This window comes from Thrips palmi, unplaced genomic scaffold, assembly GCF_012932325.1.
Source record: "Thrips palmi isolate BJ-2018 unplaced genomic scaffold, TpBJ-2018v1 HiC_scaffold_17, whole genome shotgun sequence".
NCBI classification, from domain to species: domain Eukaryota; kingdom Metazoa; phylum Arthropoda; class Insecta; order Thysanoptera; family Thripidae; genus Thrips; species Thrips palmi.
Window position 1 is genome coordinate 2023579 of NW_023144626.1, and position 11988 is coordinate 2035566.

At 43.5% G+C, this 11988-nt stretch overlaps 6 protein-coding genes across 10 annotated transcripts; 4 read left to right on the forward strand and 2 right to left on the reverse strand.

Moving 5' to 3' along the window:
• The first annotated feature begins 15 nt into the window (after positions 1-15).
• LOC117643238 (MAD2L1-binding protein) lies at positions 16-1499 on the forward strand. Its single transcript, XM_034381985.1, has 4 exons — positions 16-327; positions 414-509; positions 581-753; positions 845-1499. Exons 1-4 carry the CDS (start codon positions 163-165, stop codon positions 1227-1229), a joined length of 819 nt encoding a protein of 272 aa, XP_034237876.1. The 5' UTR covers positions 16-162; the 3' UTR covers positions 1230-1499.
• LOC117643240 (THAP domain-containing protein 4-like) lies at positions 1337-2444 on the reverse strand. Of its 2 annotated transcripts, XM_034381988.1 has the most exons (5): positions 2293-2444; positions 1908-2180; positions 1732-1835; positions 1583-1661; positions 1337-1471 (listed from the first exon to the last, which is right to left on the reverse strand). In XM_034381988.1, coding segments are annotated over exons 1-5 (477 nt in total). In that variant the 5' UTR covers positions 2312-2444; the 3' UTR covers positions 1337-1469. The 2 variants fall into 2 exon arrangements, with proteins under 2 accessions (XP_034237879.1, XP_034237878.1); XM_034381987.1 differs by lacking the exon at positions 1337-1471 and having other exon boundaries at positions 1488-1661.
• LOC117643237 (protein-S-isoprenylcysteine O-methyltransferase) lies at positions 2438-4500 on the forward strand. The gene is made up of 5 exons (XM_034381983.1): positions 2438-2791; positions 2876-2967; positions 3075-3244; positions 3331-3548; positions 3644-4500. The coding sequence occupies exons 1-5, from the start codon at positions 2618-2620 to the stop codon at positions 3857-3859; spliced, it is 870 nt and encodes a 289-aa protein (XP_034237874.1). The 5' UTR covers positions 2438-2617; the 3' UTR covers positions 3860-4500.
• Positions 4501-4830: 330 nt separating this feature from the next.
• On the forward strand, positions 4831-5598 carry LOC117643591 (testis-specific gene A8 protein-like). Of its 4 annotated transcripts, none has more exons than XM_034382562.1 (2): positions 4831-4963; positions 5067-5598. In XM_034382562.1, the coding sequence occupies exons 1-2, from the start codon at positions 4870-4872 to the stop codon at positions 5348-5350; spliced, it is 378 nt and encodes a 125-aa protein (XP_034238453.1). In that variant the 5' UTR covers positions 4831-4869; the 3' UTR covers positions 5351-5598. The 4 variants fall into 4 exon arrangements, with proteins under 4 accessions (XP_034238453.1, XP_034238452.1, XP_034238450.1 ...); XM_034382561.1 differs by having other exon boundaries at positions 4841-4963; positions 5064-5598; XM_034382559.1 differs by having other exon boundaries at positions 4842-4969; positions 5064-5598.
• Positions 5496-7920, reverse strand: LOC117643589 (general transcription factor IIE subunit 1). The gene is made up of 7 exons (XM_034382557.1): positions 7731-7920; positions 7123-7448; positions 6915-7043; positions 6596-6822; positions 6303-6513; positions 5977-6214; positions 5496-5880 (listed from the first exon to the last, which is right to left on the reverse strand). Exons 2-7 carry the CDS (start codon positions 7411-7413, stop codon positions 5714-5716), a joined length of 1263 nt encoding a protein of 420 aa, XP_034238448.1. The 5' UTR covers positions 7414-7448; positions 7731-7920; the 3' UTR covers positions 5496-5713.
• A 24-nt stretch (positions 7921-7944) lies between these two features.
• LOC117643590 (retinol dehydrogenase 13-like) lies at positions 7945-9931 on the forward strand. The gene is made up of 7 exons (XM_034382558.1): positions 7945-8138; positions 8343-8508; positions 8601-8709; positions 8806-8951; positions 9039-9207; positions 9292-9496; positions 9582-9931. Exons 1-7 carry the CDS (start codon positions 8065-8067, stop codon positions 9835-9837), a joined length of 1125 nt encoding a protein of 374 aa, XP_034238449.1. The 5' UTR covers positions 7945-8064; the 3' UTR covers positions 9838-9931.
• Positions 9932-11988: the final 2057 nt, after the last annotated feature.

The following is an 11988-nucleotide window of genomic DNA, read 5'->3' on the forward strand; positions in this document are numbered from 1 at the left end:
TCAAAAATTCATACTCATTCACATTGCAGTTCAATGAGCTTGATCTTGGTAGTGTTGGTAACACTGCTGTTCAACAGTTCCTCTTGAACTGCAGAAAGATTTTGTGGTTAAGCACTGTTATAGTTGTGGTTGTCAACAACTTTTCCTGACTTAAAGACTAGTATGTCGTCTCCTATTCTAATCAATGTTGAACTTAAGGATGCATTAACAGCTTCTAGTTGCTCCCACCTCGCAGTAGAATTTTTTAAACATATTGCATATCAGCGACAGCAAATACCATTCCCATACAAACAATTAAAGTCTGTTTTGAGTAGAAAAATAGAACAGGTAATTATAGTGACGGCTTACTAAACTGATGGAAATCATTGGATTGATCTGAAGTTGCCTTTCAACTTTTCCCTTTCTGCATACAGGATTCTTCGACTGTCACTGGAGCTCGAAGTTGCCAGGCAGAAAATGAATTTATTAAAGTCAAAGGAATGTTTGAATCTATGCAAAACGCATTTCAGGTATGATTGGTTGTGGTTGTATCACAATCATTTACCAACACTGTGTCATTCCCTATTTGTTTAAATTTAAGAATTTGGAAGAAGAGCTATGTTCCCATGAAGGGATGATTCAAGAAATAGCGATGATCCTTGGAGCCACACCACTGAGCCCTCGAGATGTTTATAGATTTCAATTTCCTCCTCTTCTACTTGGGCACCTCGACTCCAAACACCCTCACCAAAGCAACTTGCTCTCATTATTCCGGTTTGTGATATTTGGCTGATTTGATGTGAGGATATCTCTTGAAATATTTGTAGTATTAGTCAGATAATGCCTCAATTCACTTTAATTCCAGGTGCTTGATTTCTTCTGAAGATCTTCATTCATTTTTCAAACAACCTTTGTCACCAACCAATATGTTCTTATTTATTCGCAAAAATAACACCATTCTCGCTACATCTGCCTTTACTCCAAAGGAGCGCTACAATCTTCCTACTAGTGGAAAACATGCTATAATTCGATTGATACCCCCCAGTGATCCTCCAAAATGCATTTGTGGAGGGACTAACATCTATAGCGATGATGAAAGTGATACTGGTGAAGTGAAAAGGCCTATTGATAACAATGAGGTGGAAAATTGTAGTTCACTCTGGTTTCAAGCCCATCAAACATTGAAGGGTTTCAAGGATGTAAAAATAAATGGCGTCGCAGCTTCTACAATGTGGTTACAAAGTAGATAATATTTGTAAGCTAATTTTGTTAGAATAATTGTTGTACCTCAATGAAAATCAAAATCAATTTTTCAAGGCATGATTTTAAGAGAGATATATCTCAATGTTTTCAAGACTGATTCATATTAATTTTTTGTATCTCTTTTCCCCATATTAGTTGTGTCCACCTGATTTGGATCATTGTTTAGACATTATCCATGTCTATGCTATTTTTTTAAGCATTTTGCTTGATCCATTATTGATAATGAATTCTATAATAAAAAGACATTTTTAGAACAAGTGTATCTTATTTCCTTTGCTTTTAGGTGATATGAATGCACAGGGCTAATCTATTTTCTTGTACTTAATTCTCAAGTGCTCACAAAGAGAAGATGTCTTCGTCTCCATGAATACAACCTGCTCCAAAGTACCATCATCATTGAGAGACCATGTGCGCTCAAGCTAAAACAGAAAACAAAAATGAGATTCTCATTACACTTGAAGATAAATTATCCGAATCTTTAGCATTTACCTTTGTTACTTCCGGCTCTTTGGCCCATGACATTCGAGAAATTTGAGTTGACTTCAGAGAAACTTGATTACCAGATATGTTTCCCTCTTCTAACGATGTCAGACCTAGATAAGAAATTCTATTTCAATATATGTTGCTACGTCAGACAGTACTCTAGATTTTAGGGAAAACCATACCAAAATTGTGAGCCACCATGAATGCAACTTGATCAGTTCCTGGTTTAATTCGCAGATACCCAGTCTCCATGTGCATTGCAACCTTCTTTTCTGGATGCCATGAATGCGACGAATAATTGAGAAAAGGTTGACCAAACGATGAAAATTGAATCCGCTCGCAGTAAGTGAAAGGGTTGATGGTAGGAAAGGATCCCTTCCCAGCAGTGGCTTCCCAGGTACCAACAATCCACAAAATTGGTTTGAGGGAATCGTTAACAGGCTTCCCCTGCAATACTGCAAGTGTGAAAAGAGATTCATTAGTTTCATGACAAACCAGACATGTGCAGACTAGACAAAAAGTTATTAAGCCAACCAAGGACGTTATTATCATAGCCTAGGTACTTACCTTCAGGTAGGGATGTCATTTCTCCCACAAACACAAAAATTTGAAACAAAACGCTTTCTTTAACACAACGATCTTCAGGCTGTGAGGGCGCGAGTCGCGCAATACTATTTTTTCATAACGACCTTATGAGAAATTCATCCTTCTTTCTTTTTCACGACCACAAAATTTAAGCGATTTGACAGGAAGAAAAAAGAATTTGTTCATAAGTGGTTTAACACTTTACTCTCTGTTAGCTGATCAATTCAATAAAACGTCATCTTCGGCCCTTTTTTTAAAAATACAAATTAGGTTGGTAATCGCTTGTTCTGCAGCTGTTGTTTACATCATGGCGGTCCACGAGCATACCTTTTTAAGTTTAAATTGCTTTTTTATGGGAGTTTCGTCATGTCTTGGTCTTTTAATTGTTCGAACTTGGACCCACATAGCTGCGTTATTGCCCGCTTTTCTCTGTGTTGACTACATCTATTTAAAGGGATTCCTGCGAGATGAGGAGTATAGGGTAAGATAAGCACCCTTTTCTGTCATTTTCATCTCTCCCACTCTTACTATTTTGAGTGAATTTTAAATATTATATTCATTTTAGGTTGGAGTTAGAGCTACATTTCTAGGTGTTGTATTTGCAATTGGTGTTATAATTGTTGACCTCGGATCCAGTCCCCTCAAACCTCTCGGAGTGTAAGTTTTCTCGCCATGACATGATGAATGTTTATTTATCATTACATTTGTTCTAGGTACCATTTCTTAAAAATTACAAATTTTTATATCTCTACGTTTTATTTCAGGCATACCTGTGTGCTGTCTATGTTTCACTTCTCTGAATTTTTGGCCATTGCAGTCACTAACCCAGGCACACTTTCCGTTCGCTCATATGTATTAGACAATGGTTGGGAGTATAAGGTAGCTGCTATAGCATGCTGGCTTGAATATTTTGTGGAATTTTATCTTTTCCCAGGTTAGTCAACACACATGTTTACCTTAAATTTTTGCAGGGTTTTAGTAAATTTCTAATATATGCCACTTTATGTTTCTGCTTAAAAGGTTTAAAAACAACATGGTACTTAAATGCTATCGGATTGTTAATGTGCGTCTCTGGTGAGTTTTTGAGAAAACTCGCTATGTGGACTGCAAGCACAAATTTCAATCACGAGGTTCAGAGTGTACACAAGAAAGACCATGTGCTCATTACTGACGGAATCTACAAGTACATGAGGCACCCATCATATGTAGGATGGTTTCTCTGGTCTGTAGGATCACAGGTAATTTCCGGTTTCTGTTTACAATTAGTATTGTACCGACTTTAAAGCGAACAACTTAAGAGTTGTTTAACTTAACCCTTCTTTACTTTTTACAGATTTTAGTTGTGAACCCCATTTGTTTGATTGGATACACTTTTGTGAGTTGGTCATTTTTCAACCAGCGAGTGTTTTATGAAGAGATAACTTTGCTGAACTTTTTTGGGAATTCGTATTACAATTATCAGCAGACTACAGGAACTGGACTGCCCTTCATCAAAGGATATGTTCTCCCTGAAAGCGATATTGATGCTGATGACTCAAACACTTCTTAAGGCCATATAATTTTACTTCACTGTCTCATTGACCTTCCCCTACTTTGTGGTCAGCTCCATAAATTGTTTTCTCACATTTTAGTTTGTACTTCCTATTGTTAACTTCTTTTCTTCGACAAACTGTGTGACTGTATGCGTTTAATTAATAAGCTAACTTGTGCCAATGTATACTTGCATTTCATGTGCCCATTAATATTATGTGTGTATAAATGTATAGAATGTCTATGTGGAGCATAATTTTCTCAGGAAACGAGGCAGACCCTTATCAGGTATTACAAAAACAGAGTGGTAGTGTGATGCCATACAAATGTCACAAACCATGTATCAATTTTAATTGTGTATTTGTCAAAAATGAGTTTCTAATTTTCGATTTGTTTTTATGGGTGAAAAATGACATTAGGACAGCAAACCTATTTTTGAACAATTTGTACTTACCGTTAGAAGTAAGTACTATATGACTGACTCTAATTTTATGTTGTGTTTTTTCCAATCATTTCTCATTTAGTACCAAATTGTTATTATTATTACCAATTGAAACCTAATGTAATATGTTGTTTGCTTACACTCTTGTAATGTTTGTTTTGCTGTGGTAACCTGTGATATGTTTAGTTGTATTAAAAATTGATTTTTGTCCCTTCATATTCTTTGCCTTTTTCAAAATCCCGGAACGACGGGAGGACTGTGGATTTCGAAACTGCACCTTCCCTTCCCGCGCCAAAAATGGGGCCGCCGTGCCGTTTCTTGACGGGGTGGCGCGCCTTGGCGGGGCCGGCCGTGATGCGTGTAGATAAGGGTGCCTACCGGGCAAGCTCGCGCTGTGCAAGCGGGCCTGTGCCTGTGTCCTTGTCGCTCCCGCAAGGACGCCGCCAACGCGGGCGAAGGCGGGTGGCTGGACCCTCGCACGCGGCCGCGCACTGCGCACCGCCACCGGGCCTGGCGCCGTAGGGAGGGCCGCCCGCGCGCACCGCACTTCCCCGTCGGGCTTCGACCAGCCACCGCGACGCGTCGACATGGCCGCCCCCAGGTCCACCGTGGCGCTGTCCTTCGCCCTGACCGTGGCCGTGCTGCTGCTGGCCGTGCACGCCCAGCCCGCGCACCACAAGGGTAAGGGTAAGCATCCAGGCGCGCCGCATTGGGGGTAGCAACTTGGCCGCGCTGGCGCCGCCGTGCTCTTGCTGCACATGTCGTTCTCGAACTTGCCCAGCAGGCAAGACCACTGCCGCGAGGAAGGCGTCCAAGTCCACGGGGAAGCACGCGACCACGCACAAGGCCTCGTCGACGGCCGAGACCGGCAGCGGCAGCGGCACCGAGGCGGGGGTGGAGGCCGGGAGCTCGGCGGCTGTCGAGGCCGCCAACACGCCCCCCATCCCAGAGGCAGGCAACACCCCGCCCATCCCGGAGGCCGGCAACACCCCGCCCATCCCCGAGGCCGGCAACACAGCGGCGCCCGCGGAGGCAGGCGCCACCGACGCAGCGCCCCCGCCAGCCTAGACCAGCTCGACCAGCACCATCAGTACCCGGAGGCTGCTCGCCATTCGTACCTGCCTCGCCCAGCAACCAGATCAAAATAATTTCCAAATATTCTGTTGTCCAGATACAAAGTTTAAACAGGCAATTACACAGCTTTATATAACCATTATTCAACATAATATTTTTATTTTTCAACATCAGTCTCAAGAAAATATGTTTTCATATAGCTATGAATATTTCTAAGAGTAAAACCGAAATAAGTAACTGAGCATGAGCCCACTTCTATCTTACCAGGAAAATTGATTAAATCTGACCTACATTTAAAATTGATTTCTTTGACTCCATTGACTGCATTAAATTACCATAACTCAGACAAAATCAACATCAGTCATAAACATGAGAATAATGATCCTGAAATAGTTGGATGTATGAATCCTTTTCACTCTGGGTCATCTGAGCGACCAAATCATCATTGACTTCACTCAGAGGCACGATTCGGCCACCAACTGATACTGTTGGCTCCATGTCATCGTCATCTGAATCCATGATTTCTGAAGAGAAAATTGAAAAATTTAGTCACACGGGTCTATTGGAAATGTTGTGTATCACTTTTGAAAAAATCTTCTGCATGTAATGAAAGACCTTACCTGGCTCAGCTTTCACTATGTTGTCAAGGCTTTCTGATTTGATTCCTAAAGCTTCTGCTGCAGTAACAGATGCAGCACTTGGTGCTGCTTCGGCGGGTCTCTCATGGGCCAGTAACACCGACATGATGTCCTCATTTGTTGCTGAGTTTGTCTTAGCCGAATTCATGGATACTGATGATCTTTCTGCAGCAGCAGCCACTGCTGCCATGTCTGGTAACCCACTGTCCATGCGATCAGCCTAAGAAGAGATAAAACACATTGATGAATAAAATCAGGAATCAAAGTACCCCTTATATAGTAGATACCAAATAACAAAAGCTATGTACCATTTGGTCGCTTGATGACATGACAGTACTTTCCACCATCCAAACTGGCCTTTCTTTTCGTGGTGCACCAGAAGCATTTGCATTGGCATCCTCATCTCCAATAGTAACATCAACCCTTGCTTCTTCCACAGCAAAGCCATGACCTCTAGTAGCTTCTCCGGACCAGTTCTCTCCCGCTGGTCTAAGACTAGAGCCCTTCTTGAGGTCAAGCCTTAAAAAGCAAATAACGAAAATCCATGAAAAATGCAGTACATATGGGAGTTCCAATTTTAAGACAGTAGATAAATAAATACCCTCGAATAGTATTGATGTCAACAGGCTCAGGTTCTAAAATTTCTGGTGCTAATTTGATGCCCTCTACTTCCCGTAACAGTATATATAAAGGTTCTAGTTGTTCATTAAATTTTGCTAGCAGGAGACGAGAATCCTTTTTAGGCATAGCAGATTGATCTTCTTCAACAACTTGACGACAATAAGTACACCTAAACTCCCCGGTTTCCATGTCAAATAGTTGATCTGCCTTTAAGATAATAAAAACAATAATTAGCAAAGTTTAATAAATTCAATTGCAATAGTTTCTCAATAAGCGGAAAAAATTACGTATTTTTGTACCTCTAGATCAGTGAATGTTTTCAAGCAGCCAGGGCAGCGAAAACTTGCTCTACTTGTAGCATCACGTTCTTCCGTTTCCATACGTTTTCTCATCATATCCAGTTTGTACTTCACAACGTTGACAAAAGTCTGTAGAATAAAGCATTATAGTGAATTTTAAAAAGTAAAATGAAAATAGGATGAGCAGTTTAGAAAACGAAAACCATACCTTGTAATTAATAAAATAATAGTTGACTTTCTGAGCCTTTCCATCTGGCCCAGTCTCCATACGCAACCTTACTTGGATGAACTTATCAGCCCGTAAAGATGCTATTCTAGCGCGAAGCATTTTTCTTTCGAAACGGAGGAGTTCACAGATGTCATCTTCTTTCATACATGGGTTCCTCACGAGCATATCAACCATGAGGGAGTCCTCAATGCTGTAGAACCCACGAACAACTAAGCGGGCCAGTTGTTTGAGGCTGCTGGGGACCTCAGTCACAAGCCTTTCGTCTGACATGTTGAAGATGTGAAATGATCCTAAATATTAACAGTCTGTAAAGAAAAAAAGAAGATCAACGTGAGAGTGGACTTTACAATTTGATTAAATGAATGGGCTGGTTGGGTTAACTGCATGAAATCCTAGAGGCTAAGATATCTGTTAGAATAAGCTTAACACATTCAGTGCGGAAAGATGGAGTCTCATGTAAGAATATTACATTAGGTTAGCTAGTTAAGCTACGATACAGAACCAATATCTTTTTTAAAAAATCGAAATATGTCAGACAGTAGTCTTGGAAAGGTTAGAAGTTAGCACTCAACACTTAGGCGCCTCACCACAGAAAAAGTTTGGCGTTCGTAGAAGCGTGATGAACCTGCCTGTGTGAAAACATTTTCGTTTTCTGAATTGAACCGAACAAGGGCCACTGATTACGGTCTAAAAAGAAAGAAAATGCGAAACAACCACCAATGTTGACACTTGTCAAAACAAAACACCCGCCGCGTAACGCCGCGATTTTTCATGGCACCAAAAATGAGAAATTTATAGCCGTGGAAGAATTTTTCATGAAGGAGCAGCAGAAGCAGAAGACAAGGCAAGGCAGTCAAATCGTGCTGCAAGAAGAAATGTTCTTTTTCTGAAGAATATATTTCTTGAAGTCTACCAGCAAACATGAATAAAGTTCCGTTCTGGGTCAAAGTGCTCACCGGTGTTGGTGTAGGAGCGGGTGCCTCTGTCGTTGTGAAGTGAGTAACTCTTGTACACCTTTTGGGTGATACACCTGAAAGGGTTAGCTGCTGATTCTCTACTAGTTCTCATTTATTTTCTTATTTATTTAGTCTGATTGTATTGGTTTATGTGTGTCTTCATTGCTGCTCTTTCGAACTCATTCAACTTAGGTTTTTGTGGAATGATGTTTCCTTTGTTTTCATTTTTGGTTTTGTTCACAGAGAACGACTTTCAGGCCCAGATTTTGATGCTCCTGTCAATATTGGAGGAAAAGTAGCAGTCGTTACAGGAGCCAACTCTGGCATTGGGTTTGAAGTCGCTAAAAATCTAGCACAACGAGGGGCAAAGGTTTATTTAGCCTGCAGAGACAAAGATCGGTGTGCTACGGTACGAATGCTTATTTCTAAAATTAAGCTTCTTGTCCTGTATTGTGTTTTAGTAAAAAAAGCACTTACCACATTATTGTTACCCCTTTTCAGGCACGAGAGGAAATCTTTTTAGAGACAGAAAACAAACACATATATTGTAGGTACTGTGATCTAGGATCCTTCGAATCCATCAAGAGATTTGTACGCCGCCTGCAAAGGGGTGTGTCTTTTCAACGTTTTCTTTGAGAACATCTTTTAATGTTTCAACATAATTCAAAACAAAACATAATTTATTGTCATTTTCTTTACATTTCAGATGAAGAAAAAGTGGATATCTTGATCAACAATGCTGGTGTGATGTGGGGTGAACGTGAAACAACTCAGGATGGCATTGAGACACAGTTAGGTGTTAACCATATGGGCCACTTCCTTCTGACAAACTTGTTGATTGATAAGCTTAAGGTATTAGTTTCAAATGTTTCCTTTAAAAAAAAAAAATCATCATTGTAACTGAAATGAATTTTGTAAAACTTTTTAAATTTATTTCAGCAAGGAGCACCCAGCCGCATAGTCAATGTTGCCAGCACAGCACACTACAAAGGCAAGATAAATGTCCAAGATTTAAACAGTGCAGATAACTACAGTGAGAGTGGGGCCTATAATCAAAGCAAACTTGCAAATGTCCTCTTTACAAGAGAATTGGCTAAACGTCTTCAAGGTAGGCTGAGGAATTCGAGTATTGGCAAGCTTCAAAATGTTCACAGTTTAATTTATGGCACAAATTGTTTTGATTTTCTTTCAGGAACTGATGTTACTGTAAATGCTGTTCACCCGGGTATTGTGGATACCAACATCGTTCGCAACACAGGGTTTTTCACAACTTCATTGATGTTCATTTTACGACCAGTTGTGTGGGCTTTCATTAAATCCCCAAGGCAGGGTGCTCAGGCAGTGTTGCATGTAGCTCTACACCCAGACCTCCAGCAAACCTCAGGGCAGTACTTCAAGTAAGTACATAGCACATCAATCGTGAAGTTTTCTTCCCTTTCCCACTTTTTCTAAAATATTTGCCTTATCTGTGATTTCTAACAGTTTACGTGAGATTGCCGAGCCTTCAAAGGATGCGTTGAATGACAAGTTGGCACTGTGGCTTTGGCTTACCAGTGAAAAGTGGACCAAGTTGGAGGAAATGAGGAAAGAATTGAATGTTCAACCACTGCTTCTCCCTGGAGAAACGGTTGGAAATGTGCCTTTACCTAATATGAAGCAGAGGGCAACTGCTTCAAAAGTTGTTTCCTCCAACAAGGATATTATTAGTGATGTGAACTCCAATGTTCTTGCCTCCTAGCACCGGCTTCCGTGCCCCCGCGGGCACTATAACTACTCCTTGTAGACTGGATCACTTTTTTCAATAAATTAGAAATTTGAGTTTCTTCTGGGAAGTTTTGTTTATTTTGCACATTTTTTGTTCCTTGCTTGTTTTCTTGAATTTTTTCATTCATTTTGTAAAGAGTCTCCCCCCCCTTGTTTCCCCCATTTTTAGTGCAGTTTTGTTTTTACTTTTTGTCTTTCCTTTTTTCCTCTGTTCTTATTCTATTCTGTCTTCCTCCCATTTTCTTTTTGGAAGTGATCTACAAGGATGAAGTTATTCGGATACACACAAAATTTGCCTCCCAATTAATTAGGGAAGGATTTGTTCTGCATTTGATGAAGAGCTGTGAACTGGAAGTTTCCTAACTGTAGCATACTGAAGCGCCCTGAGCCCTGGTGAGACACGGGAAAATATCCCTCAGAGATTTAATTCTTTTTATGGGAAAAGGGGTTAGCAAATGTAAATATTGTAAAAACTTGACAGCATGTAAATGATATAACCGATATTTATGGTGGGTTCCTGACACCGTACTTGGGTCGGAGGGCCGCGCCGCCGGTCCCGGTCCAATTTGCTCATGGTGTAGTGAAGGACATCGCGCACATGCTTTTATCAAATTACGAGCTCTAAAAATACATGCGGCGGTCTAGCAAGCTAGCAAGGCTGGTAGATACAAAGTCGTTCTGCACGCGTCGCCTGGCGGTGAGGCTGGCCGGGCTGCCGGGCCTGGAGGAGAGACAATGTAGCGGCCAAGACTGGCGGGGCACGGTCCCTGCGGCCCCTGAGGGCAGGCAACCCAACGCACTCGTGGTGCACAAGCTGTCTAATGGGTTGCCTACCGCTGATGAGGTTCGCCCCCCACCCCCGCAGTTGACGCAGTAGCAGCCCAATGTTCCAAACGCTGAAAGAAATGAGTTTTCTTTATCGTCGAATAAAACGCTATGTCTTTCTTCGTGCGGCGTTCAGTTTCTTACCTTGAGGCCCCAACCAGCACAACATGAAGCGGACGTGGTGTCATGGTGCTCCGTCACAACGGTCTTGATGTGCGAACCGCGCTGTTGCCATGGGCGAGGGGTGGCGTGGTGGCGTGGCCTGCCCCTGCCCGCCCTTGCCGAGACGCACGTGATCAGGACCATCATTTGGCGAGGTCGGTTGTAGGTATGCCTGGTACTCGCAATGCCGAGTCAAGCCGGCCGAGCGATTTCGAAGAGTCGTTTCATTGACACGTCTCTGTTGCACTTGTACAGAACGCCCCACGAGTGCGAGAGAGGCGGACAGGGCGACGAAAGCAGTGTGCTGAATCAGCACTGCGGTCTCCGCGCGTGTGAATGACGCCCCTTGACTAGCCCGGCCAAGAGCGGCTGGGCCAAAGCCGCAGGCTGATTCCGGAGAGGCGTTCCGTCTCTGTCGCACTCATGCGGCGTGCCGTGGGGGTGCGAGAGAGACAGCGACGCAACGACTCTCCGGTGGCCGCGGTGCCGCGGTGCCCGTCTGCAGGGCAGCAGGGCCACTGCCAAACACACAGGAAGCGCACGCGCTGCGCACGCGTGGAAATGGGAGTGGGACTTCCGCACGCCCCGCGTATAGCCGCGCGCGCCTCGCCTGCGGAGTGGCTCCGAACCGTATAGTTTGGTCGCTCTGCCTCGCTCGCACTCGTGGGGCGACTCGCGGGGGTGCGAGAGAGACAGAGCGGTGACACGATGGGCTGGCCTTGGTCGTGGGGCGTCACGTCTAGAGAATGCCCGCTGGTTACCATGGCCCGCACCGCCCGCACCGCCGCCCGATAGAGCCACAGTTATCATGAACCCGACTATTTCCATTCACAGCGACGGGAAAGTGAAACCACCAGCACACTGCCCTTCTCCAAGGGCGGTCTGAGCGAATCGGGAATCGAGACAGCCTTTTTGCCACCGCACCGGGACTGATGGACTGATGCAGCGGCGCGCGTGGCGAGGGCTTCTCATCCGTTACGGAGAGGGGAGGGGGAGGGGGCACCCACGCGCCATATCGCGCATGGAGGAACAATGTAGGAGGCTGCGATAGCGGGCGTGCCGTCCGCGGCCCGTCGCGTCGAGAGGGGCCTGGAGCCCCAAGAGGAAATGGGCCTGCGGCGAGGAGCAGGTGAGCGGC